Below are 23,227 nucleotides of genomic sequence, written 5' to 3'. Positions count from 1 at the left end.
TTTACATTAGTGCCTCAAGCTTTATGCCCAGTAAATTTTAAGGAAATACCATAACGATTAATATACACCTGCAAGGCAATATTAAAGAAAGCCAATATCATTAGCTTGTCATAAGCAGAGACATTTAAAAGCCTAGTAAAATACAATGGATGTTCTGATGGATACACTATATAGCTCTCATCCACTCTCCTTCACCAGCATAGGAATTCCTAGATTGCTGCAACCACATCGAAGCAGAAAGCATTTGGCAATTAAAATACTAATAAAGGGACTCAAGTGGTGCCCAGTATATAAGACTGTATTTAGCTTATGTGCCTGTAACCCCTATGGGTCAATATTCCATCTACAGCCGAGCAGTAACCTTACAGTTCTGCTCTCTAAACAGGAGCCTCTTTAAAACCAGAGGAAAATCATCTTTTTGAAGTCCTCTCTAAAAGAGTTTCACATTGCCAGAACGTACAGTAGATTGGAAAAAGTAAATCCTAGCTTGTATATCAATGCTTCTGAGTAACAGCTGTGTTGAACAACAGCTTTTGAAGACAGAGGAAGATACATAGCACAATGCATTTTCCAGATTATTTAGAACACTGCAGTATGTCACATAATAAGGGCCATTTGGCAAGCTAACACTGGTACATTTGACAGCAGAGAGTTTTGGGATGCTCCATCTGAAGCATCAAGTATACAGTTTTTTTAAAAGGGAAAAAAAAGTTTAAAAGATACCAGTTCTAAAAGCAAAAAGTCACAAAGAACAGGAATACAGCTTTAAGCTGAAAAAAAAAAAAAAAAAGTATATTTATATAAAAATAAAATTTAGGCCATACAGGGCAGAGAAAGTGTTGCAGTTCAAGATAGAACAGCCAGGTCCAAGAGGCAAAACCAGATTTCTGTGGCAGCATTTTAAGAGACTGGGAAAGAGGGAAGACAGCAAACAAAAGAGCTAAATATTCCTAGTGAACTAAAAAGCAGCATATACTTTTGTCATAAGGACAAAATCATGCTAAGAATGCCTGAAAAAGTAGAGGAGAGAATGAAAGTACTTCAACCATTTTACTTCAAATTCTAAAAAAATGAATACTTACTCAGTGAAATAATGTCTATTTAGCTAAGCAAATGTATAGAATGAATTGCAGACTGCACTTCTACTTTTGTCTATTCCATCTCCAGGTAACTCATATTATTCAACCAGGAAAGTCAGAGATAAGAATGAAAACAGACTTCACAAAGGATGATACCAAACACTTTGTCAAAGAAATGCACATCTGTTCAAGATATCTGCTAGCACAACTCTTCTCCTTTCTAACCTTAGCAAATTCAACTATTGACTAACACTTCGCATATTATATTATATATTATACATTTTATGACTTTCCACATAATACAAGTAAAAAGACTGTTTATTTCCTTTTATCACGATACTGAGAATGGTCTGTAGAAGTTATCGCACTGTACACCCATTGGCTCAGCTTCCCAGCCATGAATACCTGACTCTCATTACACAGACACCTTACGCTCAATTCAGTAAGGGCTCTCAGACTAATAAGGTTAAGACAGCCTAACACAGACTTACCATGTCAACTAAACCATGACTGCAGTCCATGCACACAACCCAAATCCGTGGCAAATGCAATTACAGCAACAGCCCAACTCTTTTGCCTTGAAGACTGTTACATAGCATCACCATGTTTTTGCTGCTGGCTAAATAACACAGTTGCTGTAACTAAACCGATACTGTCAGCTCATTAAACCACGATAAATTTAATAGTAAGCCTAAGATGAATGCTTCTTCTATTTAACTGACCTGATATTCATCTGTATATACCCTGGGAGAAGCACTAATTACAGTTCTGAAACTCTAACCAGAAGGTACTTCTGTCCAACACTCGGACATTACCTCCTGACAACATTTAATTAAGCTGCGGAATGCCTTTCCACAGGATGCTGCGCCTCCTAAGTTCTCCAAAGGCTCATGCACCAAAAATTCAGAAGCATTGCCACTGGCTCAGAAAATCTGTGAACATCCTACTGCTAAAAGCTGGGAGAGCGTCCCTGGGGAGCAACACAGCATGCTTCCCCATCCTTGTCCTCTCCTTAGAAGTCTGTTACTGGTACTGTCAGAGACAAGATAGTAAGCACTGGGGAGTTTTGGTCTAATCCAGTACAGTCACTCCTCCAACAAGATTGCTTGCAAGCAGATTTTTCTGCCCTAATCCCCAAGAGGATAGCAATTAGCCAAGGTTCAGATTATATTCAGCTAGAGTCAATATTATCTTCGCCTTTCACTTGCAATTAACTGGCAATTGCAGAACAAAAATCTGTTGACACAAGCTGCGTCTCAGCAGAGAGCAAACTAGTATGACCTCCATTTTTAGAGGCACGAATATGCAACACAAAGCTGCTACACTTACACTTATGCCCAGGCTTGTCACCTAAATTCTCATGTGTTCAGCTGAGTATTTCTGGCATCCTTCTGGTTTTACTACAATTATTTAACAGGCATAAAGTGGTTGTGAACTCTCTATTTGCAGTCCTGTAACTTAAAGCAGTGAAGCACTTGCATCAAAACTCATTTATCCCATTAACAGTCACAGAACTTACATTTTCCTGGTCAGAAGACAAAGGTGGCTCCACTAAAAGAAGCCTCTGCTCAGAGCTGTCATCTTCCAAGGCTGCCTGGGTTGTTGTTGAGCCAGACATGTGTCCCTTTCTGAGCCGTAGGACCGGCTCTGGAGAACCAGCATTATCGAGTTCCGTTAGTTCATTCATGAGATGCTGGGAGCCGTCCCAAATATCCTGCCTCCTCTTGATTCGGTTTGGCTGATGGTGTGTTGACGCTGAAAGACAAACAGTTCGTATAACTAAACTGAAGTTACAATGGAGATCACACACTGGCTGGAAGAAGAGCATGCCGAAAAGCTGATAGACAGCTGTGATGAGTACCTTTACACGTGCCCAAATCCCCACAAAACCATCTGTATAGACTTCTACGCTGCTGTAAAGTGAATTCTCATCTTGTGACTGCTAACACTTCAGTATCCTAACTGAAATTAAGTTGAAAGATGACAGAAAGTGAGCTCCAGAGATTCAGAGTACAAAAGCACAATAGTGTTTTTACAAACTATTTTTATTTTTCACTAACTTGCAAACACTGGACTGTTGATAGTATTTATAAATAAATTACTTGTCACAGGCATTCTAGAGCCATCAGCTTTTTGTGGCTATGAGACTCATTTCAAATTGTCTGGGCTAGGTTTCACTAAAACCAGGGCATTAAGTACTGGTATAGCTGTGTGGCTGGTAGCAAGCAGAGCTCAAGAACAACTAGCTATAGTCAGACTGAAAGGAGAGCAGTAATACACACAGACATCACGTTGTTCCCATTGCTCAAACTAACATGTTCACAGTTACTGCTGGGAGTGGGTCTGTACCTTTACCTGTACAAGGAATTACACCAGAAAGCTTTAGACACCGTTCATCCCATTTGTTGGGAATCGATAAATTCCCCAGAAAACCACAGAAAAGCCATACTATCTACCCAGAAAATTAACTATATTTTACACTTATAAAACTGCAAAAAGAATATGGGATAAGTTTAACTTAAGGTGCCAAAGATTAATTAAAATTGCAGAAAATTACCTGCTGCCAGCCCATTAATCTGAGCCCTTGTCTAAGAGGCTGAGTGGTTACCTCTTTATCTGGTACATCACTGCGTGGCAGTCACTGCAGCAGCCAGCCAGAAGCTGCCTGGGGAGGCACAGCAGCCAGGGCTCTTTTCAACCAGAATGCCAGAAACCAGCAGGATGAGTTAGTGCTCAGCAGACAGACTGCAGAGTCACTTTGAATCAGAAGCTCTTCGTTTTGTACTAATACTCACTTGGTATCATTCTATTATTGGAGCATTTAAGTGCTTGGATGTGACTAAGGTAACATGAAGATAACCCGTCTAACAAGCTTGAACTTGCCAGAGCGCATAATTAGACCGGAATTTTAGCATTTAATAGGAGATGCTGAACTTCGTCAGAATGGGGAACCAATTAAAAAGATAAGCTGGGGGGTTGATACTGGCGGTCTTGTAGTAAAACGTCACCTCCAAAAAGCCAATAAAGCAAGTACCCCCTTCCTCTAAGGGATTAATCTCCTTTACATACGACCACGGCAAGGTAATTCTCAGCTCTGTCAGATGTGCTATCGTTAATTTTGCTGTAGCACTTTGTAACATGACATCCCTGCAGCTGCCTGGCAGTCCCCAGGGCAGAGAGCTGCTAATGAGCAGGTGACAGCCTGCAGAGCCCCGGCACACCTCAGCACCCAGCACGGGGAGCTCACCGGGTGCCAGCAGAGCAGATGGCGTGCCCACCTCGCTGCTAGCTCCGCCACGGGGTCCGTGACCTCCCCCAGAGAGCTAACACCTGAAATGGTCACATCTGCTTGCTTGGTAAACCCGAGAGCCACGGGACTTCTCACCCCACCAGAATTAAGCCACGGTTTTAACAGCATTACACAGGAAGCCCGATAAAGAATTTGAGCACGTGGATTTTAAGAACAAATATTTAGCCAGCTACAGAACAACTGAAATCTTTCGTGATGCTTCAAGCAGCCAATTCACAATTCTATTTTTATGCGAGAAGCACGGGGACACTGCCACACTGCAGCTTGCCAAAACTGATCTAGGGGAAGAAGGAAGAGCATGCAATAAGAGCTACGTTTTAAAAATGAAATTTACTGGGTAACTACATTTAAAAGGTAACTTAATAGATTAATTTCAGTACAGTGTGCTGTACCACAAAGCAAAAAAGTCTACAAAAGCAAATGGCCATCTGCAAGCAAACAGGCGCAGCAAACACCCCTGCCTGAGCTCCACAGCACCTCAAACGGGTAGGCCACAGCAGGTTGCAAACTGCTCAGTTTGCATTAGCCATTTAACCAGCAAGTTATACTAGTTTTTCCTTCTGCCAGCTTCAAGCAACAAAGCCAGCAGCGTGCTGCACTACCTGCTACGTTGCCTAAGAGCACAGCCTTACTTCGCCTACACCTCTATGGCATTGCGGGAGCAACGCTCAAAGGCAGAGACACAGCATCAACACAGCAGGCTTAGCCACGCTTGGCCAACAGATTTATGAAAGGTTCTTCTAATACGAGAAGGTGCACGAATGCCAAGAGACTGCTTAACTCAGGCCTTGAGGACTTACTGAACCAGCACTCGCTGCCAAGCGATCACTAGGGTTAAAAATAAAAGACGCGTTTCACCTCCTGCCAGGGAGATTTGCACTCAGCAGGAGGGATGAACTCTAGCTTCATGTGAGTAGAAATCATCGTGTCTTGGCATCACAGTGGACTTGCTCTCAATTAAGCTGCTTCCATGCTGCCCTTGACGCAGGATCGTTTCAGTGCTGGATATCCTTACTGAGTATGCAGGGCAAGCTACCCAAATAGTCCAAAACCATCACTAGTTCTTAGTCCATTCAGAACTTGTACTACAAAAGCCAAAAACATGCACCTGAGTGCAACGTGGAATTGCAAACGGAAGAGTGCTAACAGCTAAAATGCCTGGTTCACAAGTGAAGGAAAGCAAGCTCCATTCTGCCCCTCAGACTGGGCAGTTCAAAGAAAGAAAATCAAAAAAAAAAAACCTCCAAAACACTCGAGGTGTTGGAAGAGATTGTTTTGAGATTTTAAATCTCAAATATAAGGCCTTGAACTTTTTTGCAGTGTGCAACAACTTAAAAATATTCATTAAAATTAGCTCCTATTTAAAAAGGAAGTTGCCAGGTACAATTAAAACTACTTAACGACTGCATATATAGCAAGCATAATATCAGCATCTAGATCAACTACCGAGTTCCTGCTGTGCTTCAGATCAGCTGAGAAAACCATCTACAGGGGTTGGTGTGTATATATATTACTTCTTTTAAAATATACAGAACTTCTAAAGGCTAAGTCAGCTTTCAGAAAGGACTTACGACTTTAATACTACCCCAAGCTCTAAAACAAAATGCAGCACTCCACCAGTCCATTGCCCCAAAATCCTGCTGCTGCCACCAAGCTCTAATAGCCCAAGTGGTTATCATTCCCAGCTGCTCACTCCTCCCCAGCTCTAAGAAGGTCAACCCTACAGCAACAACAGCCAGCAGCAGTTTCAGGCTGGAGACAGAGATTTGTCATCTCTCTGGAAAGAAATTCAGAAGGCAAATCTATTGCAGCAGCTCACCGCAGTTGTGCAATGGCAGAGTCGTCAACATCCAGAGTCACAGAGCACATTCGGGACACTGCTTTACTCCTCAAGATGACAGAGGAAAAGTAGTTACACAAGCCTGAGTGCCACAGGATGATGATGTTTCTTCGTAAATCCTTCCTGGATATTCTCAAGAGAAAAGCCTGTGCCAGCTTACTAACCTTCCCCAAGGTAAGTCATACAGCCCTTGTAAGCTCCCAAACTGCCGGCCACAAGGACTGGCTTTTTACCCAAGCTAAACACCACCACATGGCAGCAAGCAAACAAAGCACTCTAAGGGCAGTTTTGTAGTTAAACGTTATCACAAGGAGTTACAGATCTCTTAAGCAGTCCCCAGGTGGTCACATTACCTCCCGCTGGCTAGGCGAAGCAACCTCTCCAACATCCAGCTCCTCCCAGCGCGTTCCTCCCATAAACAGCACGGAAATCCCTCACAAGCCATTTCATTCTGTCTACAGCTGGAGTATTTGAAAGAAGGAAAATGTCATCTCTCTCCATTCCTCTCTCATGGATCAATAGCCTGATAGAAGCCTTCCTGTTTGGGAAGGCGGTGGCATCCACTCTACGTCCTTTCCTTGCTCATCCTCTTCCAGCCAACCCTTAGACCAGCATGAGCAACGTTTAATGAGCAACACAGGACTAATCTTCATAATATTAGTTCATCATCCCCAACAGAGCTTCGTTATTGCAAGAACGAAAGGTCACCATGAAATCTCAGGCTACACCATGTCTCACAACACCAATTAATTTTTAAAGAAGGGCTTAAGTGCATGAGAGGTCTCCTACAATCTGCTATTTCAACCTACAAACTCGGCCTCGCCTGCGTCCCTGTACCGCCACGGCTACAAGAACAGCGCTCCTCGGTGAGCTACATGCACAGCAGCAACGTGGCACAGCTGATTGAGCAGTAAAACACCTATGGGCTGACTAACTTTACAAATCCTGAATCGTTCAGTCCAGTCCCTGGTAACAGAATAGGTCCAAGCCCATTTCCAGAGCTGTTAGCATCGACACAAAGTACTTCCAGTACAACCTACGGGCAGACTGTGCTAAGAATGGGGAAACAGAGGGGATTTCTGCAGATAATCTAGCTGATTCTGGCTATTTTAACTGCGATGTTGTACACTAAATAGATCAGTCTACATGCAATGTGTCATGAAAGCTGTAATCTGCTAGAGAGGTTCTGACATGAGCAGCCCCTCCCAAATGATACAGCAACACCAACAGCACTCGGTAGCATCACACAATGGCTTAAATGACTCTCAGGTGACACTGGCATCATCCTGTCACCCAAGTCATACAGCAGGTTCCCTCACTTCCCAGCACCAGCATTTAACTGGGTTTATCAGCAAACTGCTGGCATGTTGGTTGTTTGGGGCTGTAGGATTTTTTGGTTGGTTGTGCATGGGTTTGTCTTCTGGTGGAGGTGAAAGCACACAATCTAGCAAAGGGGGAGAGGAAGTCAGAAGAGATCTGTGTCACATGAATTATAGTGTTGTTGAGCTTCCCCCATATGTATGGCCTAGCAAACCCACACCAGGTCACTTACTGGGTATGGGGTATCCACTGCTTGGCTGCTTTCTCTGTCATGGATAGAGCAAAGCAGAAGAGATACAAATTCCATACATTTTAAGCAGATTTGTGAATTGTCCCTTGGAAGACTACAACTAAAAAGTTTACGAGCAGTAATATTGAAAGATCCAAGAGCATAACTTGAAATAAAGTTTTTTTTTTTTTTTTTTTTTTTAAATTCCCATCCCTTCCTTTAAAAAAACAAAAAGCCTTTTGATGATGAGCCATGTCTTTTTCAATTAAGGAGTACAGATCCGCAGCCTTCCAAATATTCTCCTGAAATACAAGGTTTAAAATAAACCAAATAAAGGCGCATATGAATGAAGGGAATGAAGAAAAATCACAGGAAACCTTGTTTTCTTAATGTACCCTGACAGAAATGTAAGAATCAGGCTGTAAAAGTTCTTTGGGGGTCATCTTCAAAAGCGAGGAACAATGAGGAAGCAATTCAGCTCCTCTTCTCTTGGATGTCACTCCCCTAGATAAAGGGGCATCTACAAGACAAAGATTAGACTCCCACCGGGGGTCAGTGGCCAAAAAGCCATCTTTGTGACTTGTAAACTGTCAGTGGACACTGCAGCCTAAGCTATTTCACAGCAGGCTGCAGAGGAAAACAATCAAGCACATTCTGATGCGTTTGGATCCAAAGAAAGGGAACAAGCCAAGAGCCTGCCTGCATTAACTAAACGCATCCATTTCAGGGGATCCTATTACAACATTACAAGGTTTGCCCAATTTGTACTGCCAATTGGGCCCCGGTTTTGTAACTGGGTTAAAGTGTTATGTCAGAGGTTGGCCCACCCCCAGCGCACAGGGCCCAGCTCTTACAGACGGGATGGCTGCTGTAAATTAGTTGGACTCCTCAACAAACCAAAGCCAAGAAAGTTGTCACCAAAGCTCCATAAAATGAGGAACAGAAGTTCAAGTTCTTTTCACATCACATTCCACAAAGAGCCACAGCCCAGGCCTGGAAAAATTGCTTTTGGTTCATTTTCTGTTAAGCGGTTTAGCTTCTCCAAGGGAAAAAACATTCAGTCTTTGTACCCTTTTATGATTTTATTCTGAAGACATCTTACAAGCACACACCAACTTACTTCACAGTTGCCCACGGTAAAGAGATGCACTTGGTTTTCGTTAGTAACACTTGGGATCGCAGGCTGTCTACAGGTGGAAGACTGAAATCAGACAACTTTTCATCTTCAAAGAACTAGACTTTGAACTCCTGCATCAAGGACACCCAATTCACAGAAAAGCTGTTGGGTGACTACGAAAAAAAAAAGTGTCTTTGGAGCACAAAAATCCACAGCTCTACTCGTTGTAAGCTAAGTGACATTCATTTCTCTCCTCTATAGAGAAGATGTTGTATGAGAATGTAAACGGCAGCAGATGAGCAGCAGCAATCCCGAGAGCAAACACTGCCAGGTACAACTCTCCTCCCAGCATGTGTGGGTTTCCATCTCCACAAACTGAACGAGATCCTTTACAACTCCAGCAAACGCTCTAACGCCTGGAGCAACTGCACAAAACCCAACACTACCGCCTTGCTGCTTAGCTCATGGTTTTTTGTGGTTTCATTTCTGTCATTGGAATATTTACAAACTCGTGGAAGGACCTTTGGGACAGAACAGCGTTGCCTGGGTCACTCTGCTCCAAGGATTTCCCTCTGGGGGTAGGGTATTACCGTTTCAGAGGGCCCACTTGGGTGCTTGTCCTGGGGCTCTTTCAGACTTTGCTATTGTGTTGTAGTTCTTCTGTAGTGCTTTAAAGGCAGCTAATGCTGTGCAGGATTGCAAAATAGGAGAAGGGATGGAGGGCTCCACCCTCACTGGTACATCCATGTTTATGGGCAAAGAGGAAGCTGTGTGTGTGTAAGGAAAGCCAAGGACTTGTTACTAGGTTGGTGGAAATAATCTTAACAGCCTGACTCAAGGTTCATTGGGCTAGATAGATTTTGTAAAGGAAGAACAGTGAAGTTAGAAGACTTAGCTACAGAGAGAAGTTGTCAGATGTGGCCATGTGGCTATGGTTTCTTTTCCTTCTCTGTTACGCTCACCCTTGCCCTGCTCCCCCGAGCCCCAATGCCCGCAGCTCTGGGCTGCTGCAGAGGGTACCACCAGGTCAGCAGCTTCTGGAGTGCCCCGCTGGGAGGGCTGTGATGGTGCCTGTTTCTGCTTCCTGCCTCTGAGATACACTGTGGGTTGTTTTCTGCGTGTTTGCTTGCGTGGTTTTACACATTTCTCTTCACTGGTCTGTGGCTCTCGGCTGCACCTACATTTACTGCATATGGTGCCCTCTGCGTATATTAGTTCCTGGTTTTGTAGCCCCTAAAGCCAGTTTTGTGCCGCTTCAGGTCTGCCTTTTCTAACTGACCTTTAGAGAGGTGTTTATAGCCAGGGGTCTTCAGTGGCAAGCCTGTGCCTTCTCTCTTATCCTGTGCCTCTATTCCTCTACACCACGTCTGTCCTGCTCACAGCCTCTGCTGTCCTGCTCGTCCTGCATTTATGGCCGTGTAAATAACTCTGCAGAGAGTAGCTGCTTGTTACTGCAATCTGTTAAAAACTGTGTTTTGTTTTCACACGCAGATGAGCCAAAGGAGCATGTACTAGCCTTAGTCAGTTAGTGAACTTGCTGTCCCAGCTACAGCAAGTAAAGCGAAGCTGTGAGGCAGGCCAGGTCAGGTTTGGGCCAAGCTGCACAGCCACATAGCCCCCTTCTGATGCCCTCAGGCCACTGTCTATTGCTCACGCATCCCGCCAGGGCACTGTGTGCCCTCCTGTGCCACAGGGCTCCTGGCTGGGGCCTGGTGAGGGCTCATGGAGGCAGCCTCTCTTTTCTGTCGTCTCTTGCCTTGTGAAGACCCACGTGGGTCTGAGGGCAGACCCAAGGCAAGAGGGATACACGTGTTTCAGGCTGCACACTCCAAGTAGGACGCATTTAAGACCAGGCACCAAGGATGTTAAACCTCAGTGTTTTACAGGCAGCTGTCAGTCTGTAGCAGATGAGGAAAATGCTGCCTGTTGACCAAACAATTTAGTTGTCATATATGTGTACACCACAGTCTTTACTACGACCTGTCGACCAGCTGCAGGCCACACATGGCACAGCAAACCCAACACTCAACCAAGACTACCCACTTCCAGATATTGGTCAGGACCTCAGAGGCTGGCTCGCAAAATGCTGACCACCACTCTTCCCAGTTTTTGGGAGCAGCTGCTCTCCAGTTTTGCTGACCATCTCGATAGGCTTTGTCACAGTGTTATGAGCTTGCTCATCCGTGTTTTGTTTTGAAGCTGGCTGGTTTGGTCTGCAAAACATTCACATTCCTGGATTTAAAAAAAAATAAATATGAAAAATCTTATTTGTTTGCTGATGCTCAACAATGGCATTTCTTCAGCTGAAAACAGCACACACTCATCACCCTTTAGAAATATGATGTAGTTTTGCAACAAGTAAGACAATGCTAAAAATCTGCTGCTTCTCCACAGCAAAAAAGTTAGAACACTGTAGGAATAACCAACCTCCTTACCCACAGAATTGTATCAGTCTAAGATCAAAAAAGCAGCACAGCATTTTTTGCAGACACTTTCTGAACATCCAGGAACCCAAGGAAAAAAAAATAGATCCACTGAAGCTAGACTGCACCTAATTTGCATCAATTAGAAGCAGACTTAGTCAAACGGGCAAAATTCTAGCCAAGACCAGGTGAAGTTACTCATTAATTATGTACCTTAGTGTACTTAATGCAACAGACAGAGAAGGCAGCCTGTTTTCTGAGAGTTAAGAAATAAGCTTAAGTGAACCTTCAGTACACCCTATTATCCAGTAGCACTTTTTCAGATGAACACAATTACCAGGAAAGAAATGCAGGCCGTCATCTCAAATTTTGCAACAAGACCAGGGACACTGATATCCCAACACACCACTGATGTAATTCAAAAGCAGAAAGGTTAAGTTAATCATTTATTACTTTTTACTGTCCTATAACTAAGGAGACTGAGCAAAAGACCACATTTTACTTATGATACTCCATGAGATTACTGCTAAAACACTAAGAACCAAAATTGTTATTAGAATATGTGCAAGGCCTTAAAGTAGAGATGGAACTTGAACTCAAAACACATCATCAGGACCTAAACTAAGGCACTCTCACAAACACTCATCTTGCTGTGGTTTGTTTTACCATCTTGGCATAAGAATTTTAGCTGGTATGACTGTAGGGTGGGACAAGGACCCAAGTCTTAACTCACAAAAAGTGCTGCTGGTGAGCTGTGGTGATAGGGAGCACTTCATATCTGTATACTGAAAAATACACGCTCCACACATCGGAGTAGGTAATTGTAAAGCTATCCTTTCACTGAGCTCCACTACTTGTTTAGTAAGATGAGGACCAGCAGAAACATTGCATGGATGGCAGTCAGCACCATTAAAGCAAAATAAAGAAAATTTTGTGCTGGCAAATCTACACGCAGCAGACACCTCCCTGTCCTCACTGAACCTGTATCTTCTGTTCTGAGGTTAAGAAAGAAAAACACCAGGAAGTAGCTAGTACTTACAGTAATAAAAATGTATTACTTTAAAATAAAAATGAAGCAATTTTCACATGGAACAGAGTTTCAAGTTAAGACACCCAGGCTGTCCTTGCTGCGGACAGAACATGGCATGACTGTAATTGCAGCTCACAAAATTACCTCTGCTTCCTCTCAGAGGTAGGAAGCAGAAACAGGCACCGTCACAGCCCTCCCAGCGGGGCACTCCAGAAGCTGACGACTTGGTGGTACCCTCTGCAGCAGCCCAGAGCTGCGGGCGTTACGGCTTGGGGCAGTAGTGCAAGGGTGAGCATAACAGAGAAAGGAAAAAAAAAACATAGCCACATTGCCACAGCTGACAACTTTTTCCTTTAGCTAAGTATTCTAGCTTCACTGTTCTTCCTTCTTTACGAAATCTATCTAGCCCAATGAACCTTGAGTCAGGCTGTTAAGATTATTTCCACCAACCTAGTAACAAGTCCTTGGCTTTCCTTACACACACACAGCTTCCTCTTTGCCCATAAACATGGATGTACCAGTGAGGGTGGAGCCCTCCATCCCTTCTCCTATTTTGCAATCCTGCACAGCATTAGCTGCCTTTAAAGCACTACAGAAGAACTACAACACAATAACGAAGTCTGAAAGAGCCCCAGGACAAGCACCCAAGTGGGCCCTCTGAAACGGTAATACCCTACCCCCAGAGGGAAATCCTTGGAGCAGAGTGACCCAGGCAACGCTGTTCTGTCCCAAAGGTCCTTCCATGAGTTTGTAAATATTCCAATGACAGAAATGAAACCACAAAAAACCATGAGCTAAGCAGCAAGGCGGTAGTGTTGGGTTTTGTGCAGTTGCTCCAGGCGTTAGAGCGTTTGCTGGAGTTGTAAAGGATCTCGTTCAGTTTGTGGAGATGGAAACCCACACGTGCTGGGAGGGGAGTTGTACCTGGCAGGGTGGAGGAGCGTTTGCTCTCGGGATTGCTGCTGCTCATCTGGTGCTGTATTCCAATGACAACATCTAAACACAAAAAAAACATGAGCTAAGCAGTCACTGACTATCTGCACTTTCTAATTTCAGAAAGAAGTCCTAGACAACACAGCAGACACCCAATTCCTTTAAGAAGCCCTATGAAAAGGAAGGAAGCGTGGCCAAGTTGATAAGCAATCAAACTCTTCAGAATAGGAAGGGTAGGAATTTGGGTTGATTTTCTGGACAAGGGCCCAGAAAGGAGGAACACATGCAGAGAGCAAGAACTGGGTCAGCAAACTACTGAATAGTTATTTGTCCTAGTTTTCCAATCGCCACTGGAGGTACTCTTACTCTAGCCCAACTGCATCTGTTCGGGGTATTAATACAGGTGGAACTGTTCGGATAAACTGTTTTGGCAAAAGGTGCAAGTACTGGATACTGACAAAACCTAAAAGAGGGATCCCATTCCAGTATAAGCTTGGTATTTTTCCAAAAGAGAGACAAGCCATTTAATATAGTTTTGGTGCAAAGGCAAACTACAGCATCCACAGCTGCAACTGAACGGCAATACAGCCAGCATCAATACCCAGAGGACGCAGGCCAAGCTTCTCACCAGAGGCTGAGTGCTACACAGAGCATCCAGACGCTACTCAGTGTGCCAGGGACATACGTGGAAACCCAGCCAACAATTCTATACAGGGGGGTCAGGTGTGAAAAAGAGGATAAATGCTGCCTCATCCACTTCTACGGCCTCGAGGGATACTGGTAGGAAAGGTATGAAGGGTTCTTACCGTATTGACAGTAGCTGTAAGGATGCTTTCTGGGGAAAAAGTAGGCACTGAGAGACATGCAAATCCTGAGAGTCAGCAAACCACGCTGTGAATTTAGTCATATCAGAACAGAAGTACAGTCCTGGATGACAACCGACCCGCCCTGATAAACAGCCAAGCTCTGACCCACGTAGACAAGCAGTTGTAGCTAGGGAAACAGGAGTAAGTGACACAAGCCTTGCACGTAAGAAACACAAAATCTGAGATCTATTTTTATCACGTCCTAGCTAACCGGCAATAGTTCAAGTGTTTTTGCATCACATTTTACACATTTGGTAAACACTTTGGGAGAGGACTTGCTTCGCAATAGCACAGAAAGTTTTATTTAAAACCAGTGCTGACCACTCAAAAGCACGGTAAGATTGCAACACAGCACAAGCTTTCTCAATCTTCATGTCTACAACACCAGAACACCAGAAAATACTCAGTGTTTTGGATGTAGACAAGCAAAGGTCCCAGAGTCAGCAGACAGCAACCTCAAACACAGAAAGCTGTTCTCAGTGCAGCGCATGGGGAAACCCTGTGAATCCTTGCTCCAGAATGAGGATTCATCGGGAGACTGGTCAAATCCATCAAGGGGTGTTAGGCACGTGAAGTCAGCACTAGCTCCAGAAGCCCCTCGATGTCAGTGCATGTTTTCTGTACACTGTTTTTATATCCATGTTTGGAAGCTATTTGCTTTCTCTGGGAATGGGCATGCTTACTCAAACCTTAGAGCTCTCCCTGTGAAACAACAGGAAGGAGCCTAATTTAAAACACAAACCAAACAACAATAACAAAACCACCACCACACACAACAACAAAACAGGAAGAAATAAATGATTACAAAACAGGAAATTAAAAACCCCATGGACAAAAGGATGAGGGTCAAACAGGAAACTTCTCAGGGGCAGCAGGCAGAGCATCCTACCAATACCAATAGCTCCCCAAAGGCACCCAAGGACCAGCAGGCACCATCCTATGGCGCTCTGGCCAAGGGAAAAGAAAAACCCGACAGCTGCCAGAATCTCATTTGCCAAGTTCACCCCTAAGCAACCAGCTTGGCTGGGGCCAGGAGGCGATCCTACAACTTGGCTGGGCTTCAGACACCAAAGGCATAAATGAAAAGGTTAGGGACAAAGCGCAGTCAAAGCCTCAGTACGAGGCAGGCTTGCCAGGACTCCTTCCTGCAGCAGGGAGGTGCACCAAGGGAACCCAACCACAAACACACCCGCACCCTACCACCCACTCATCTCCAGGAAAGGTGAGAACCTGCTGCGCACAAACCAGCCCAAAGTTTCTTGTCTCCCCGCTGCAAGCAGGAGGTCTTGTCACTTTGTGCATGGGTGCAAGAAAATCAAGCAAGCAGAGCACGAGCTTGCAGAGATGTTTCTGCAGCATCGATTAGAGGCTCACAGTTGAGAAGCTTCAGCAGCAGCTCCACAGGTGAGGTAGGATCCTGAGGCTAAGGCAGAGGGATTTCTGGTTTGACCCAGCCTGGCTTACATTATAGTTACTCCGGAATTCCAGGTTTCATTGGAATGACTCACCTTTTACCAAAGACTTGAATCAAAACACCCAACATGCCCCTATTTTCATTCTTTTATGCAGATCAGACAGCCAATTGTGATTTTTACATTCTTCAATGAAGAGTGTGCACACTGTCACTCAGTAATTTGATTTCACCCATTTCTATTGCTGCTCCAAGTGGGAGCAAAGGTTTAAGGTAAAAGAAAACAAAAATACAAGAACTCAGCACCCCACCAAGTACCTGACACATCGCTGCAGTTTTCCTCCTGAAATGGAAAAGAGTGGCTAATTCAAGCCCTCTCCCTGACTGGTTTATACTCTCACACACATACCTAGCATCCACCTCAGCTACCAACCCCACACCAGAAGCCAAGCTTGTCCTACTAAAAGTCACCTCATTTCAGAGCATGCACACATTTCTTGCAAGCCCCAGTGCTGAGAAATACAACTTCAAGCAATGAAACAAAAAGATCTGAAACCTTTGTTGTAGAGTACCACACAGCACTTATTTCAATGGCTAAAACACAATTTCCTAAAAGCACAAGCATAGCACCCAGTACTCCTAATCTCAAATCTGCTGCTGCTGTCAGACAAACAGCTGTGCTACCTATGAGGGAGCAAGATCAGTTTCTCTCACTTCAGATTTGTCACTGGTTCTTGGCCTCTGTATTCAAATTTTGGGAGGTTATAGACCAAAAGTCCTACAAGAAGGATGCAAAAGCAACATGGACGCTGTCTCCAAATTAGCTTAAACCTAAATAAGTTTACATAGAAAGGAAAAAATTCTTAGGTTGTGTGCTGCAGAGCAGCTATCAAATGTGTACACTGGGTAATGAAATGCATGCGTTCTGTTTACATTAAAATCCTTTCTTTTTTGTAGGCTTGCCAACCACGATAACAACTTCGACTTAAATAACATTGTCTATAGTCACAGCTAGATAAGTGTGCACATGTATCAGCACAAAACCAAGGGAAGCAGGGAATTTTTCACTGTCTCAGATAGAGCATTCCCCATAAAATGTTCGGTGGAACTATCATTTTATCCAAACTCTTGGCTAAACTAGTACTTGTTAAAACTGATTTATTACTGTCAATTAGATTAAAGCACACATCAGTCTGTTTCAGGTCACAAAATGAGACAATGGAGTTTCACCAAACCATAGACAACACTGCTTTTAGCCCGCATGGGAGTTTGAAATCATAGCTTGGGAGAGATCTGTGACAAATATTGCAGCATGAAAACAGCGAGGAATGCACAAGGCTTTTCCTGCAATTCCCTTCCATTCTTCTCTGCTTTGTTTGATGGCATTTTAAAGCCTAAAAACATCACTAAATGAAGTCTGAGTTTATCTAAGCATCTCGCGTCGCTGGAGTTGTAAAGCACAAAGCACTCCCAAGCCAGCTTCAAACTGACATTCATTGCACTCCAGCGGAGGAGGGAATGTTTACGAGTTAATCCAACCCACTTCAGCCATACTTCACATCGTACACCCAACTGAAAAGCTGACTCAAACGTTGCACTTCTTACAGTATGGTCAGGAAGTGCTGGTCCTACGCCTGCACAAAGTTTAATCCCCAGCAGCCTGTTCAAAGCCTTCACACTGTATGGCTTCCCTCACTGTTTCACACAGAAAGCAGAATTGGTTTCCAGTTTTGGAATTGGTTTCACTTGCCTCCCAGTGCAATCAACTCTCTAGACCACTTACGAGATGATCCAAGGTCTTCAGCACAATCCAACGAGAAGTTCAGAGGCAGAGAGCGTTGGGCAGTCGCTGAGGAGAGGCAGCTGTAGTGAACACATCCTGCATGTCAGCTTAGTCTCAGCCACGTGCTGACACAGCTCCCCTGTGACCTGTCACATCCCCTGAAGAAGCAGCAGTAATGCACATCTTCTGCACCTTTCCTTTTTATGGCTGCCTAGAAATTCATTTTAAGTGCCAGCAATTTGCAATTACGCCATCACTGGTGTGACTAAATGTCATTCTACAACGGGAATTATGCAGCTATGCTTCGGTCAACCCCAAATACCACCACTGTCACCTGTGACTTTGAATGCTATAACAACCTGCTTAAGTGTTCATTTATAACAAAGACATCGCTTAAATTACTACCTCATTCACGAGTCCCTTTGGCTTGAAATGAGAAAGCGTTCAAAACATCCTGTTAGCTCAGGCCAGCACCTACAAGAAGGCAGCACCAAATTTGAAGGGAGTTCCAATCTCTCCACAGAATAAAACCTACCAAAAAGATAGCTTTTTCGGTGCCACCTGAAATCTCACTACTGCACACCCAGCCCGGACTGCTAACGGTAGAGGAATGCGGAATTGTACCTTTTCAAGGATGACCTTAGCCTGCACGAAACATTCATGTGAGTCTTGCAGGCACACAAGCCCTCAGGCACTTCCATAATAATGAACTATTGAAACTGAGCCAAGACATTAGTTTTCAGAGGAAAACAGTCATGAGTTCTGTGATCATGCTTTGTTTTTCACAATGACTTTACTGTGATGTGTAACAAGGGGCTGCTTTGAACCGCTTAACCAGTGCAGAAAAAGTCAGCTGGAAAGGGCTTACACAAAAGAATGAGAAACCAGCGTCCTTCTGAGAGCATCTTGTACCACCCGTCCCACAGCACTTCAAGGCTCCGCTCTCAAAATCCAAGCAGACCTGGTTACTGACAGCTGCGCAGGGCAGTACCATTACATCAGCCCTGGCCTTACCTGAGTTTTTTTTAGGTTTGTTTTCCTGTATCACCTCAGACAGTCCTGTGTCCCCTCCTTTCCCCCCTGCTGACCCGCACGCTGGAGTCCTTCCAATTCAGTTGACATAACTGGCATTTCCAACAGCATCACGCGCTGCCTGGGTATTCTGGACAGAAACATTTCTGCAAGTGCTGTGAAACTTGGCCGGCCTCTCTTGCTCTCCATCAAGGATCGGCTCAACCTGAAATTCTGAGTTTGCCTTTATGGCAGGGCACAGGGAACACCCTGCCTTTAAACTTACAGGGCCAAGTCCAAATTAGAAGAGAAGTGTTTGTTGTTGTTTTTTTCCCTCTCAGTTATTTTAGCACTACATCTTTGCTTACTGAATCACCCATTACACCCTCCTGGTTACAATAATCTAACATTTAATTATCGATCTGCCCTCTTTATGGTCCCAGTTGATACAAGAATGCCAAGGCAGCTATGAAAAAAAATCCTAATAAATATCTTACAAATCAAATCTAAGCAACCTAGCAATTTCCTTTGCTGCATTAGTGAAGTCCACAAAAAGGAACAGATTTTTATAACCCATTCATTATTGAACTATTTCTATAACGCTGCAGAATTAATATGGTTGCCATTTATTAAAAAGGTCACAGAGCAGGAAGTCAGAGAGCTGTTAATCTTCATGTCCATGCTTAAGTGCATGAGGACACGAGCCTTTTTCAGCATTCTCCTCTTCGCTCAGACCACATAAAGGTCAGAAAGCCACTACGTAAAGCTTTTGTTGACTTTGTTATGTTTTTCCTCAACTCTCAGCACATCCACCTCGGAAAACAATCCATTTTGTTCCCCACTGGAGGTACAGCAGGCAGAAAGCCAACAGCTGGCACTTTATCACACAGCTACTTTAAGGATAATTATGAATAGGCCCTTCTTTTTATTTCTACAGTCACATTCCATTAAAAATTGCCTGAAAGATTAATACCGAGAACAGCACAATATTGCTGTTATCGACCTTGCAATGCTACAACGCTGTTCTCCGGAATACATAAGGAGACAAACAACCACTTCAACGAAAGCAAATAAAAGCACTGCTTGCAAAACACGCTGCTCTGTCACATCCCCAAATGCCAGGAAGCACCAGGCTCCACCACCACCACCTTACCCCACAGCTCTAGCCCTCGTCTACATACTCGTCTACCTGGGAGGCAGGTATCAGTGCATCTAGTGAGGGAGGAGTTTTATCACTCATTAAATCTAAGAAACCAGAGGTGCAATCGCCCTCAGAAGACTGCTTTTACTGCCAGTGTTTCATTATTCCATTCTCATCACAAGTTCTCCATTTTTCAAAAACTCAGGAACAGCATATAGACATGTTGGCTTGAGGTCCCTGTTACAGCATCACCCACCCAGTAGTTTGTACAGGAAATCAAAGTTTGCACAACTACATCAAGTTTCATGCAGCACAAAGGTGTGTGGCACATTCCCTCCAAAAGGACACCTGTTTATTCAAATATCCATAAACATCCCATTTACTAAATCACACACAGAGACATTTCAAGGAAATTGTACTCATCAAGCACCGAGCATATCCACAAGTAAGGAGCTAGAGCAGCAACCTCCCCAGAATGCTCTCACTGAAACAGAGAGAAATCCGCAAAGGATTCCCAGCAGCAAAAGGAGCCTTAACTAAAAACTGCAGGAGACCTGCTCAATGCATTCCGTGATCTAACTGAATAAAAGCTGCCATCCTCTAGACCTAACCAGGGCAGCACAACTGACCTTGCCTTCAAACAAGGAGCAGCAGTCTCCGCAATCCCCTAATCAAATGGAACTGGACAGGCTGGGGAAAATAACACTTAATTTGGTTAAGAAGGGAGAGAGGGGAACTGAGTGAAAACCTATGAAAAACAGCTTTCACGTACTTGTAAGTCGATCTAACCGTGCCTTTGACTATATGCAAATGATCATGACTGCATTCAGCAAAACAACAGTTCACGTTGCAGAGACAACAACCGTAGGCAATGCTGCAACATTACAACACCTGTACCGAGCGTGCGTTCAGCTTTCAGCACCACATGAAGCAACGTGAGCGCTAACCGCTCTGAGATAAAACCCTGCCAGGAAGGAGAGAGTAAGGAAGGGAAAAAAAGGAAGCAGCCTTCCCCACAGCAGCACCCCAAAGAGGCTCACAGGGTGCTTGGATCTGGCCCCCAAACACTGCAACACCCATTTTAGGTATTCAGACTGGACTTCCAGCCCACTCTGGGAGTAAATTGTCTGCTGTCTTGCTTACTGCTATCTAAAGGTATCTGAGAGCTGGTGATTACAGCACTGCCTATTCCAACACTTTCTTTCTGTTAATAGAGCCTATTTTCTGTTCTCACAAGAGCTTAATTAGTCCTGTTCAGAGCAACAGCAGCTGGCACACCCCAGCAGACTCCACTGCATTTTCCCAGCTAATGAAATCCAGCTGAACCATGCTGCAAGTTCCCTACGCTGACAATTATGTATCCTGTGAACCCTATTCCTACCTACACCTTTGAAGACACCTTTCTGCAAGCAAGGCTGCAGCGATGAAGTCCTGAAGCAGCGTTGCAGGAGTACATTTCACATAAGGCCAAAGAGAGCTGAGGCCAGGAAGAGAGATCCCCTCCTCCACTAACGGGGCAGCAGAGGTCTGTGGCACTGGAACACAAGAGCAATCGTGACTACATGCAACAAATCAAATATTAGCTTAATTTATACCTGTCACCCCTACAACATATTTCATCTGCTCAAGGGATCGTTAATATGCACACACACTGAAAAGGCTTCAAAATACTTCCTACCCTGACCACATCAGGGCTCAAACAGATGCCACTTAACAAAAAAACAGCGAGGGACAGGCAGTTCCATACGGGGGTGAAAATTCAAAAAGAAGTCATAACTGGAATCATTAAACCAGATGACAAGCTGGTATGAAACATATATTCCCTCTTCCAAATTGCAAACACAGTAATTTTGCCCACACCTCCTTGCTTCCAGTTATTTGCTACTTCTCCAACAAAGCAGTGGTGTAAGCTGCGGCACCTCCTTCCCCAGGAAACACTGCCTGCTTACCGCCACCCCAACAGCCACCCCGCAAAGAGGACAGCAGCTGCTTGCATTCAAAGACTGACACTGAGCCCTGAAAGGAAGCACTGATGTTTGCCTTTAAACTGGATCGAGACAAGCATTTTGACATCAAAACAATCAGACAAACTTCCCAGAAAGTGTGTGTACTCACTGGGCGGGATGAAGTCCAGCTCAGATTCACGATTACCTGATGATGAAAGTCTGAGGCTTATACACCAAACTACTGCCACACAGAGAAGGTTATTTTTTTTCAAAGTACTGCAACAGGAACTATGTGGAAATAACTTCTGCTTGTTTGAGTATGTTTCGACTACCAGAACACTTTTTTATTAGAAGTAGGATGCTGCAGGTCAAGATGTAAAATAATAAAAAGCAGAAGTTAAAAATGTTATCAGAAGCCTGTTTTCTGCAGAAGCAAAACTAGCACTAAGTTTGTCACCGTATTCTTGCTTTTTTTTTTTTTTTACAAACCAATTTCTTTATTGGACTTTTCCTTGACAAACGTATCACTTTAAAAAGCAAAGGCAGCCAGTCACTATGCTAGGTGCAACCAGAGAAACACAACGCCTTGCAGAAAGGATGGGCACTCATTTAAAACAAGATTTATCAGAGAATGATACAATTCCAAGTAATCGCCTTCTCTGTAAACTCTGTCCTAAATACTTCTTTGCAATCACTACCATTATCTTGTGTAAGAGCGTCTTTTAAAATCTACCAACACTGTCTGCCAGAAAATTCACTGAATGACTCAGACACAGACACTTTCAGACCATAAATACTCGGAATTGCTATTTCCATTTCAGAACTACTGCTATTTAAGCGTTTGAATTGATGATGGCATAACAGCATAATAATTCAACAACCGCCTGAAGTTTCCTTATCAAGATTTTCCTCATGTACAGACAACATCTCCACTGACGAAAGCAAGCCTGCTTTCTTTGCGCAGCATCTCGGACAACACAGTTACACAACCAGAAACCTGTAAAACTTGCAAAATTTCGACTGCCTCGCATTGAGCATCTTTGTACGGGGAAGCTCAACACAGCTCCTGGAACGTTCAACCGAAAGCATAAGATGGCAACAGAGGTCCAAGCATTAAAATCACTGGCATTACATGCCCTGCCGATTCCCATTAATTTTCCTTCGTGACAAATCAACAGAACGGCTCGCCTAGAGCCAGCGCAGGCTTTTCAGAGCCCAGCCTTCCCATCCTGCAGCCAGGAGTCAGGCTGCAAGTCTGAATCTCACCCACAACTGCCCAAACCACGGCTCACAAGGCACTTGGGCAGACTTGCAGTGAGGCCACCAGTTCAGTGGCACCGACCCCACTCCATCGGTGCAAAGATGGGTGGGGAGAGCCCTTTGTTTGGCTCAGTTCAGGACCCGATACAGGATAAGCTCCTATGCTCATCGCATTTTACATTTGTCATTGAGAACATATGCATCATAAACAAAAATCTGTTGAAGGAATATTCGCCATGAAAGCCTTTGTTAAGAACTATGCCAAAATACACTCTCTTCCTTCACGCTGGATTATGTTTTCGTATCTGATGTGTACACAGAAAGCTTGATTTGGAAAACTCGGGCAGAGTCTGGATGCAGCTTTTAACTCTGCCATCACCAACTCCAACTCAGTTTCTGCATTAGTGACTGTTCTCACAGGTTTTCACCATGAAGCTGCCAACAGCCTTATCCACAGGCTCTTTAACAACATTTAGTTAAGGGAGTCGCTTCCGGATGATCAACAAACGTTACGCTTCCAAGACAACA

At 44.1% G+C, this 23,227-nt stretch overlaps 1 protein-coding gene across 2 annotated transcripts in view; it reads right to left on the bottom strand.

The window, feature by feature from the left end:
- Window positions 1-23,227, bottom strand: part of ADIPOR2 (adiponectin receptor 2) — a 44,290-nt gene that overhangs the window by 19,888 nt on the left and 1,175 nt on the right. The window contains exons 1-2 of one of the 2 annotated variants that reach the window (XM_032187048.1): window positions 6,583-6,695; window positions 2,599-2,834 (exon numbers count right to left, since the gene is read on the bottom strand). In XM_032187048.1, the coding sequence (XP_032042939.1) occupies window positions 2,599-2,766 (168 nt within the window). In that variant the 5' untranslated portion in view covers window positions 2,767-2,834; window positions 6,583-6,695. Of the gene's footprint in view, window positions 1-2,598; window positions 2,835-6,582; window positions 6,696-23,227 lie in introns of those variants that run through there. The other variant, XM_032187038.1, reaches the window with a different exon arrangement.

The sequence above is a fragment of the Aythya fuligula genome, chromosome 1, assembly GCF_009819795.1.
Source record: "Aythya fuligula isolate bAytFul2 chromosome 1, bAytFul2.pri, whole genome shotgun sequence".
Taxonomy (NCBI): domain Eukaryota; kingdom Metazoa; phylum Chordata; class Aves; order Anseriformes; family Anatidae; genus Aythya; species Aythya fuligula.
Note: the sequence above shows the minus strand (reverse complement) of the source record. Positions and strands in the feature narration are given on the sequence as shown.